We start from the raw sequence: 12,078 nt of genomic DNA, 5'->3' as shown, positions 1-12,078 counted from the left end.
ATGGGAACCGTGCCAATTTACACTTGTCAGAGGGGTACACAAAGTATGTGATCTAGACTACCAGTTGTCAGACTTTCATTTTGTGTAAGCCTCGGTGGCCAAGTGGGTTACATCACTGACTGTGTGCTGGCGATTACGTGCCTTACTATGCTTTAGAAAGTGTGATTCCAAATGTAACATTTGTTGAAGAAACATAGGCCTGTCTACCTGCACAGCTCTGTGTACGTTGATGTGCGGCAGGAGTGGGTGCTTGATACGTGACAACATCTTGGTGAAGAAGCTGAGGATGATCTGCTTCATCCCAGGCGGGTGCTGGAAGAGTCAACAGGAGAGTAATAGCGTGGGATATTGCAGACAAGCATGACATAATCATATCCCCTGCCTTTCACCATTGTCAGTCAAAGTTGTTGCCATGGAAACACAAAACAGTGACTTACCTTACTTTTCAAGCCACCAATGTTTTTTGAACTCACTCAGTACCTTTAATCTTTATGTTCCACACCACACCACTAGCCCCTAAGTTTGTGTAATTTGTCATGCTTTGTTGGGCTTGTCATCAAAGTGTGGGTACTTCAAGATTATGCACACATGTTCCTTTCGCTTTTTACACCAATACGTCATTAATTTACGTAAAATCGTGATACAGTCGTTACAGTCATTGATATTATTTATTTCAACTTGTTTATGCATCTGTTTCGACTTTGGTAAATTTATGGGATCAGGGTGAAACCTGGTGCAAGTTAAATCAAGTTCCGTAAATGGAGCCCCGCTAAGGTCCAACAGCCCTTACCTAGCAACATACTAGGGCTGGGACGAGTCCAAATTTACTACCCAGGTACCCGATCCCCTATTACCCAATCCTACCCGGGTCCCCACTGCAGGTCAAGAGTTGGGAACAAAATGTCTGATTGGGAATTGTTTTACCGCAGCCCTGGCCAAAATTAATACATATATCAAACGATCAAATCATGCGTTCACTGAAGTTGACTGAAGCTTTATCTTTACACAAACATATACAAGTCAAAAGGAATGTGTGCATCGTCAGAAAGAAATGTTAACATTAGCGACTTGGAGTGTAACCACTGAGCTACAGTGAGTTTTTGTCATTATACAATATATCAGATGACTAACCACGGGTCCAGGTAGTCCTGTTGTTACCTGGGTCCTACTAAGGACCCACCAGACCCGAGTACCCGAATTACCCGTCCCAGCCCTGCAACATACTGACATAATGAACAATACTCACAAGTTGCCTATGTGATAAAACACCATCACGTGCTGCACATAGCCATGTTTGTATTCTTGTATCTTCTGAGATATCACAATGTTTTTACGAACTACAATTTGACATTTGGCAAACAGCTTCAATATGACTATAATAATATACTACACTTATACCACAGAACGAGCCGACCCTCATCAGCTGGCCTCTGACTTTATGGTCATACAGCGCATACTTTTGGGATGTGACATCAAACAGATGTAACCATGGTAATGGGTAATCATTTTCCTAGAGATACATTTTGTCCAATGTGGTATTACTTGACATGATCCTGCAGGACCTACCAGAATTAGAGTTATCTGCCCTTGTTGGGTGTACACAACCATGAGAGACACATCAAGATGTTTCTAGATGGGTCAGTTTCTAATAGGTAAGGTGAGGTGAGGTGTAATTGGGTTTAACGTCACGTCAAAGATTATTGCACTTATAAAGCAACGTGCATGTACGTGTATGTGTGTGTGGCTGCTTGTACTAGTCCGGGCTGATGCCGATTTATAGTGCTAGCTCACTGAGATACCATGTCGCAGTTTAACATGAATACCCCACTCAGACACAGTATACTGACTCCGAGCCGACCAGTCCTTGTTTAGCCCCTTTATGCCGAGCGCCAGACAGGGTAACAACAAGTACCATCTTTAAACGTCTTATGGTATGACGGAGCTGGGAATCAAACCCCAAATCTATGATGTTGGGTTCAAATCCACTTCGCCCGAATTATGTTTCTAGGTTCGTCAGCACCAGACCCGTGCTCGTGGGTTTCACCGAAGTGGTAAACGTCTAAGACCTGCATCACTTCGGGCTTTCCTCCCACATTAAGCTGACATGCCGTGATTTGACTGGAATACTGTTAAAAGCGGCGTTTAACACAACTCACTCACTCCTCTTTAATGGTCATGTTGTCGGTGAAACACAATGTGTCAAGTCATCTCTACAAAGTCAAAATATGTCATAACTAAATTTAATTTGGATATTTATCATTCCTATTTGGGAATTTTTACTGGGAATCGCCTCAGTGCATCAATGTTTTAAAAAAAAATTTCAATAGATTTATAACCCTACAAGACAGTCTTGCAGTTGACCCATAACAGTTCTCGGTCCATCTTCAAAGTTGAAGAAACAATGCAATCAATTACTTGAGAATGTACAAGGAGTTAGAATAAAAATGCATACATAAGTGGTCTTAAAATTATCAGTCAGACCGTCGGGCAGGTGGAATAAAATTTCATGCAGCCTGACATAAAAGTTATCAAAGGCAGTTATTTCAGACATTTCCCTTGATAAATCCCTTCTTCTGTACTTACATCCGTCCTGCCGAGCGTGTAGAGTGTCTCCATCAGCTTGTGCTGCAGGACGTACTCCAGACACGGGCCTGTGGTGCCGCTCTCCAGGGACAGCCCCTCCTCCTCGTACAGGATCCGCATCATCTGGTCCAGGTGCCCTGGTATCTGGGTCTGCTCCACATGCCCGCGCTCACCTACACACATTCCGGAGCACCTTTAGAATACAGTACCACAACTTCTCGTGAGGACGGTCTCTGCCGTAGGTTACATGTCTCAAAGACAAGCAACCAGTTTTTGAGAGAATCCGTCGGACGCAAACTCACAACCTTCGGATTGTTAGCCCGAGAGCTAACCGACTGAGCTACGTCCACACTGTGGAACAAAGTGCAAATTTACCTAGTCATGCCTATGACGTTATGGAACTGAACGAAAAGGGTCGAATAGGTGACGGACCCTTACGAAGGTTAGGGGTAGGCATGGTGTCTTGTGACTTTAATCTATCGACACTTACAAATGATCCCGAAGCCATTTGGTACACTCGTCCCATTCCGCAATTGACAAGATACCGAATGGCGAAGAATGATTTGATATGGCGCGAAGTGAAAACGGCTCCAGGCTTCAGACGTCAGATGTCGAACTCGCGAGTATGCATGAATGACGTGTAATTTAATAATTCGGCCGGTGGATTTTCTGACAGGGTATTGTCACGTGTTTGAAAAGTTTGTGGTACTGTATTCTAAAGGTATGCCCACATTCCACATGCTCTCAACACAGTCATCAACATCTTATCTGAGGTCATTCTGTCATGATCTTAGATAATGTGCGAGATAAGGGTGTGTGGTATTACCGGTATATCGGTAATTCGAGGTTCGTTCTTTCCATGATACATATCACAATATCATTTTTTGAAGCTCAATATATTGGGTGATTACAAATAACGATCTTTATCATGTGTTTATTGTTATACACTTGGCAAATGCCTTCGCTGCCCTGGAGACCCAAAATGGCTGTGTATTTATTGACTGAGTAAACGCCACGTTGTACCAGCATCTTGTTTTGTTCCATTTATGAACTTCAATTCATACCTCAACGTATCAAGTTGCTTTTGAATTCAAAATTTAGAATTATACAATATATCATGATACGTTTCGCAATTAGCTCTTGTGCATCGCAAAATATTGTGATATTCTTTAAACGTCCAATACCATCTCAAGTAAGAGAGAAGTTGATTCTGGCGCGAAAACATGAACTAGAATAGAATGCAATCAAGGGTGGCAGTAGAATAGAATCAAGAGACAAAAACAAATAATTAACAATACACATAGGTATAAGAATAATTCTAATATACTCAATGCCAAAAGAAATGCGAATACCATACATGTTGGTTAATATATGAAGAGATATTAAATTGGTTCTATGAACAAACGAACATACTGTCACAATGTGTGAACCGATGCTCATGAACGCATCATATGTGACGTCATAGATCCATGACTCGAGATGCACCATTTGTCTCATGCAGGATTAGCGTGTAAAGTTTGAAAACTATGTGCAGCATATTGTGATAAGAACAAAGACAATCTGTGGTAACACTTGACAGATTGTTAGTTCTGTCTTTAAAGTCGTACACATTAGAAACATCTCTTCTTATCGAACATACTTCTCTATATGTTTCTACGGTTCACGTTTCTTTTGGCAGCAAGTATATTAATTGTGTTTAAAATGTTGGAAATATTTTACAACATGTACGAGAAAGACAGGGGGCAAAGCTTGAATAAATGCTGGTTCTCCAGAAACATTACTCAACACGATGTTACAAGCCGACATATACTGACCTTTATTATCGATGAAATAGCTGGTGACGGCCTTCCAGTGATGGATGAACTCCTCCTGCAGGGACAAGTTCGGAGCAAACTGCAAACAACAACATCAACGTCATCACATGACTCTAGCCAATCTCATCCTTCTGCTCCTTTCACATCACATCAATGTATGACACTAGATACATGGGACACTGGCGCAGCTTAGTCATATTGCCATGATATTGCTGGAATATTGCTACAAGTAGTGTAAAACCATACTCACTCACTCATTTAAGTTTTTTTAGAATGTCTGAGCAGATTCTGTTTGATCCCAAATCCAAAGATACGGAAGCTCACCTTGTTTTGATGACTTAACACTTGAGAGACAATCTGCTCAAAAATTTCATATCATTTACAACGTTTACTAGTGTGTCAATATTGAATTCAGGCACAATTCACACAAGAAAAAACATTTTGAACAGTTTTCTGATTTTTCTCAAATGACTTATGTAAGCATGGAAAGTAGTAGAATTTGAACATGTTTGTCTCTATCATTAATATAGATGATAAGCCCGTTACATGAGAGAAGCATAAAGCATCATGCATGGTGTCATGCTTATTTGACCCAAAGTCAGTTTAGAAATGCAGGAACTGTATGGAAGGGACGTGCAGTAGATTATAACAATGCATTACTTACAAAATATGTACAAAAACAAACATAACCATAGACAGATTGTGGAGCTGCCTTTAAGACATACCGAGTATTCTAACAATGCTACACCGGTACTGGATAAGTTTGGACTCTGACAAACTATTGGCACCAAATGACAGAGGTAGATTCTTGTACATTGGTCTGGAGTGGGGAAGGTCTTTGCATACAGAACAGTACTCAGGTAAACGTCTGTACATTATTAAACACTGACCCACTACAACAATATTTAGAGAATAATTCCCTCCTGTTCGTACATCTGACAGAAAGGCATGTAAAGTGCATGTGCTGTATATCTAATGGACATCAGTTGGATGGAACCAGTGGGAAACTCGGACACTAAACAGTGCAGAGCCGTATTCTCCTGACAGGCATCTGAAGTCCTGTTTGTAGCTGTATGTCATAACGGATCAGACAATTTGGTCATAATGGCTCCTTCTGTCTCATCAAACTGGACGCCTATTAGTCAAAACAGACCAGTGGAATATCAAATAATTTGCTGCTGATCAAACTGGAAAGCCTGCCTATCTCCCTTGTCGGTAGCTTGAAAGTAGTATTTCAATACAGGGACAACCAAAATAATACTTGTCGTTGTATACAGGTTTCAATGACAAGTGTTTGGCTTTACAATCATTAGCAGCAAACGTACGATTTATGTGCGAAAGTAATCTATTCAACAATAAAGATCTCGTCTACTGATCCAGATAACAACGGAAACACAACCAAATTACCCGCGTACTTCATCTGTCAAAATATCATATTATAGACTTCAGTTCATTTTATAGTCTTTCAATGCCACATTTACAACGGGCTTAAAATCGTGGATTACTTATTGCATAGTGAGCCTGATACAGGCTAATGCTTGTAATTGAAGTTAAATACCCCAATCTGCGCCCTCGCTAGATTGTTAAATGGGTATCAGCTGTGCCTATGTCATTGTTCATATTTGACTTAAAAAAAACAAGAACAGCTGACGAACGCGTACCGAGTCCACAGCATGCTGTATAAGAGTCGTAAATTTGGTGAACATTTTCCTCTGCATCTGGGTCGGTCGTAGCTGGTAATCTTCGGAAATTAAGACAATTCTTCTACACACTTGTCATTCTCAGTGAACGGAAAAATCAAAACATTGAAACTGGGTGTAGAAGATTACTTCCTGTTTAGACCGGAACCACGTGTGAAACAGTATTCTCCATACGACTTATTAGAAATGTAAAGCGGCGTAGCTTTATGATTCTCGGGCGGTCGTCTTAAGTCCAAAAGATGAAGGTGACTGGTTACAATACCATTTGAGTGTATTTATGTTACATCACCAGAACGACAAATCTCCTCACCAACCCGACATATGTACGCGAGGATATCATCGAAGACCTCTAGAGGGACGGTGTACGAAATCGTCAGTAGCATATGTTGTGCACACGGCGGCGTTCGTCAGCTGATCCACAGATGGGTACTGAAGTATGTAGATGCATTGAACGAAATCGTCACTATATATACAATACTGTGAAGATTTCGCACATACATCTAAACAGTCGGGTAGCCCTGAACAAATAATTTATAAACATCACCTGCTTTTCTATAATAGAAATAGCGTTACACAAGTATATTGTGTTTGTTGTTTTACACCGCACTTTGCAATATTCCAGCAATATAACGGCGGTCAGCAAATAATATAATTTTGAACGGACAATCCAGTGATCTATTTTGTGAGCTATTATCCCTGCCGTCGGTAACTAGCATAATATGTTATATTATACCAGGAAAGTAGCATAAGCCATAACAAATAGTGAGTGAGTATGGCTTTATGCCACTTTTAGTGATATTCAAGCAATATCACCGCGGAGGACACCAGAAATGTGCTTCAGGCATTGTACCTATGTCGGGAATCGAACCCGGGTCTTCGGCGTGACGAGCGAACGCTAAACCACTAGGCTACCCGGAATATTGCTGAAAGGGTGTTTAACAACAAACAAACAAAGCTGATAAGTGATAAATACAAAATATCATAATTCCCTCGGGTACATTAACGTACCTTTACCCATATGATAAAGTGCAGAGGTGGTGCTCTCAGTTGATGTGAGGCGAGAAATGCCGACACTCCAGGAGATCCCAGATTATTGAGACCCGTGAAGATCCGGGGTAGAATAGGTCTTCAGCAGCACATGCTTTCTGTAAAAGGTGACTAACGGGATCGGGTGGTCAGGCTCGCTGACTTGGTTGATGCATGTAGACCAATTGCATGGATCGATGCTCATGATGTCAGTCACTGGATTGTGTGGTCCAGACTCGATTATTTAGACCGACGTGATATAACTGGAATAGTGCTGAGTGCGGCGTTAAACAACAAATAAATAAACAAACAAACAAACCAGATTATTGATATTCATAACATGCAGAGATCATTCAGAAACAAGGAAACAGCGGAGAAGTGACCCAAGGTCACCAGGTGGCGCCACAGACCAGAAACTGCGACTTTCATAAAAGAAGTAGCTGAATGACCCAATCCGACTGTAGAGCAGGGTTCGAAACAATCGCCTGCCCGTAGGACCGTGGCAGGTAGATTTCGTGTTGGGCACGTAGTTTCAAAGGTGTAACCATGGCGGCCTCATGGCCTGCAGTAAATTTACGTGTGTTTTTATTTGTCACAGTAATATTTTGAATGAGAGCCCAAAGAGTTTAGTAACTTCCAAAGTCTTTGGCTCCTGATGACAGCCTGGCAATATTCAAACACTGCTGCAGAGACTAGCTAACCTTTGATTCAAGTTGTGCAAGCATGTAAGGGAGTAACTTTCAAATAATTAGGTAGAGATTATTAACCTAATATTTAGCTTAACGTAATACAATATTACGATATAAAATCACACTGCTACAATAATACACAGTATAACGAACTGTAAGAGACACTAATTGTAGTTCGTTATAACCGTAGTTCGTTGTAAACATATGTAACATAATTACAGCAAATGGACGGGACTAAAAAAAGTTCTTTATATCTGTCAGTTCGTTATAAGCGTGTTCCTTATAAACGTAGATTACTGTATTCTCAAAAGAAGAGAAAAAATCACCCGATTCTTTCATATTATTATAATTAACCTGTCGTGCTAAATGCCTACGACTTGTCACTATTGGCGTCCTTCCCACGCCCTTCCTATTCAAAGCAGCGTTACCCCAAACAGGGTTGGTTGGTTTGTTGTTTAACGCCGCACTCAGCAATATTCCAGCTAACTGACGGCGGTCTGTAAATAATCGAGTCTGGACCAAACAATCCAGTGATTAATATCATGAGCATCGATCCACGCAATTAGGATACGGTGACATGCATCAACCAAGTCAGCGAGCCTGACCACCCGATCCCGTTAGTCGCCTTTTACGATAAGCATGGGTTGCTGAAGACCTATTCTACCCCGGATCTTCACGGGTCCACCAAACAGGGACCCCGCTGGCATCCCGGGCCAGTAGAGGTCCCCAGCATGATGTTGGTCGTAAGAGGACACTAAATATTTCGGTTGGTCTGGCTCGGTGACTTGGTTGATTGCGTGTCATCGTTTTTTGTTTGTTGTTTAAGGCCGCACTCAGCACCATTCCTGTTATATGACGTATGTTACAGCTATATGACGGCGGTCTGTAAATAATCGAGTCTGGACCAGACAATCCAGTGATTGACATCACGAGCATCGATGCACGCAAGTGGGATATGATGACATGTATCAGCGAGCCTCTTACAACAAGCATAGTCGCCTTTTACGACAAGCATGGGTTGCTGAGACCTATTCTACCCCGGATCTTCACGGGTTGCGTGTCCTATTACCCCGACGGCCTGGATCTGCTCACTATATTAATCACTGGGTTGTCTGTTCCAGACTTGATTCTTTACATGTCGCTGTCGTATAGCTGGAATATTGCTGAGTCTGGCGTTAAACAACAATCAAGCAACCAAGCCAGGGAGTACAGATTCTCTGAGCGAAGTCGCATATTCACTAGTAAGCGAATTTCGGGTCGTGCGCGACTGTAAAGGGATTGTACGCACGCTTCAAAGAATATGCAGGGTTCAGGAAAACTAGAGGTTGATCAATGATGCTGTTGTCCATGTTCCACGCCGTCGGGACGCTGTGACACACAACCATCCAAGTAACATCCCATTTAGCCTTCTCTTTTATACAGATTCATTGTGTCAGTTAACGACCCGTTTATTACTCAAGGTATGTAGAACCAACTGAATGGGTTATGTCCATCCCTTGATCAACCGACTCGAGATGCAACTAGAATATTGTGGACTCACTCACTCACTTTGTTTGGTTGTTGTAATGGATATTGTGAAGTATATTGTAAAGTCTATTGTAAAGTCTTTGTAAGTTTGTTGTAAAGTTTGTTGTGAAGTTTATTGTAAAGTCTATTGTTAAGTGTACTGTAAAGATTGTTTTAAACTTTCATTATAGTCTTTTGTAAAGTTTGTTTTGAATTATGATGTAAAGTTTATTGTAAATTGTAAAGTTTATTGTGAAGTTTGTTGTGAAGTTTATTGTAAAGTCTATTGTTAAGGGTATTGTAAAGTTTGTTTTAACTTTCTTTGAAGTCTTTTGTAAAGTTTGTTTTGAATTATGATGTAAAGTTAATTGTAAAGTTTGTTGTGAAGTTTATTGTAAAGCCTGTTGTTAAGTGTATTGTAAAGTTTGTTTTAACTTTCATTGAAGTCTTTTGTAAAGTTTGTTTTGAATTATGATGTAAAGTTTATTGTAAAGTTATTGTGAAGTTTGATTAATGTTATTAGATTTGTGTTAATATTGCTGGAGATATTGCTGTTTTACTACTGGTGATACACACATATATTCACACATAAATCCGACGTAAGCCACTACACCATCGCCGAAGTAGCCATAAAAACCAGTGGTGGCCTTTCATGAAAGGAAATATTGTTTATGCACGGAGGGTGAACGCGATCATTGTGGTCAGACTTTAGTAGTCTATACTTTGTCAATATTTACCGAGTACGCGGTGAGCTTCCCGACACAGGTAAGTATATGCCCTAGAATAACAATATTTACCCAAGATACCACTGTATGCTTATATAGGAAACACGTATCCTATTTCAAGGTACTAGCACCGTCTCTGTGTATGCTTGACAAACACCATATAAACCCCAAGTGGTGACTATCACATGTACAACATTTCAATAGTGTTTTGTGTTGCTGTAGCATGCGCATGCTTTAATATAAAGCGAACACGGTCGGAATTATGTTCACACTTCACGTAAATTTCATTCTGACAACAGCTGGCAGCGCCTGTTTATGACATTCAGGTGGCGGTGGGGTAGCCTAGTGGATTAAGCGTTCGCTCGTCACGTCGATGACCAGGGTTCGGTTTCCCACATGAAATGATTTTGCTGGAATATTGATAGAATAGGTCTTCAGCAACCCATGCTTGCCGTAAAAGGTGACTATGCTTGTTGTAAAAGGCGACTAACGGGATCGGGTGGTCAGGCTCGCTGACGTGGTTGATGCATGTCATCGATCCCGATTGCGTGGATCGATGCTCATGATATTAATCACTATTTTGTCTGGTCCAGACTCGATTATTTACAGACCGCCGTCATATAGCTGGAATATTGCTGAGGGCGGCGTTAAACAACAAACCAACAACAAAAAATATTAAAAGTTAAAGAACCACAGTAAATATCAAACTTCCTAGCCAGAGAATAATGAGTCTTGGTTACCTGCCGAAACAGATTTAATTGAGCGCAAAAGGCGTTGTTGTGAGAATTATATGAACGAATCATTGAAAACAATGACGACACCAGGTGTTCGCGAACATGTGCTGTACTGACCCCCACTGACACAATTTGCATCAAGAAAGTAACGAATTCGTTTCCCAAATTTATTTCCAAGAAGCCTGCAGTGAATTCTGGTTTCAGTGTCGTCATGTTCGAGGAGAACATATGGTATGAATACTTCATTCAGCTCAGACACCACCAGCTCCAGTTTACTGTTACAGATAAGTTTTATGCACATTTATGCTTAACACGAACTTGTTTATATGTATATATTCACCAACTAATTTTTTTCCGGAGCAGTATTTATATAAGTAATGTTTTGTTTGTTTACCAATCCGGATTTCATTTATGAAATATAAAAATGATTAAACCAATATGAACTCGCTGGTATCTCGGCTCACACCTATCAATGACATGGTACATACAGATGTATGACATGTACAACTATTTCAGCATACAAAGATCTCTGACTGCTGCTGCTTTCAGTGATACGTTTCACGGGCAGCTCCAGAGGTATCACCTAACGTGGTAATAGGGGGCACGGGTGGCCCAGGCGCCCAAGGCGCCGCAATTCGCTGTGCAGAGTTGCGTCCTTTGGGTACGCCAAAAACCTATGATTGTGGGTTCGAATCCTGGTTCGCCCCGATTATGTTTCTAGGTTGTCAGCACCATACCCGTTTACCGAAGTGGTAAACGTCTGAGACTTGACTCACTTCGGACTTTCCTCCCATGCATATTAAGCTGACACGCCGTCAAATAACTGGAATACTGTTAAAAGCGGCGTTAAACGTGTTAATTGCTCTCTCGACCAAGCCACTTCATGACATGGGTATTATACGCACCTCAATTATTTTCAGAATAAGCCTCTGTATTGTCATGTACGAGTCGTGACGTCATGTCGCTCATACAGAGTCCAAAACCGAACACATTTTGAAGAAACCCGTGAATTTCCGGGGTAGAACAGGTCTTCAGGATAAAAGGCGACTAACAGGATCGGGTGATCAAGTACGCTGACATGGTTGATGCATGTCATCGTATCCCAGTTGCGTGGATCGATGCTCATGATGTCAATCACTGGATTGCCTCGTCCAGGCTTAATTATTTACAGACCGCCGTCAAAAAGCTGGAATATTGCTGAGTGCGGCGTTAAGCAGCAAACAAACAAAACACTCTGCAGACTTTTAACCATTTTAATCTGTATAAATAAAATATAAATATAGAAAGAGACACATAAATAA

General features: G+C 41.1%; 1 protein-coding gene across 2 annotated transcripts in view; it reads right to left on the bottom strand.

Moving 5' to 3' along the window:
• The window catches only part of LOC139452621 (FHF complex subunit HOOK interacting protein 2A-like), a 105,179-nt gene extending 98,985 nt beyond the window's left edge, over nt 1-6,194 (bottom strand). For both annotated transcript variants that reach the window (XM_071234156.1, XM_071234157.1), the window contains exons 1-4: nt 6,059-6,194; nt 4,398-4,476; nt 2,584-2,756; nt 208-312 (exon numbers count right to left, since the gene is read on the bottom strand). In XM_071234156.1, coding sequence (XP_071090257.1) covers nt 208-312; nt 2,584-2,756; nt 4,398-4,476; nt 6,059-6,115 — 414 coding nt within the window. In that variant the 5' untranslated portion in view covers nt 6,116-6,194. The remainder of the gene's footprint in view (nt 1-207; nt 313-2,583; nt 2,757-4,397; nt 4,477-6,058) is intronic.
• Nucleotides 6,195-12,078: the final 5,884 nt, after the last annotated feature.

This window comes from Haliotis cracherodii, unplaced genomic scaffold, assembly GCF_022045235.1.
Source record: "Haliotis cracherodii isolate W230 unplaced genomic scaffold, xgHalCrac1.p SCAF_9, whole genome shotgun sequence".
NCBI classification, from domain to species: domain Eukaryota; kingdom Metazoa; phylum Mollusca; class Gastropoda; order Lepetellida; family Haliotidae; genus Haliotis; species Haliotis cracherodii.
Note: the sequence above shows the minus strand (reverse complement) of the source record. Positions and strands in the feature narration are given on the sequence as shown.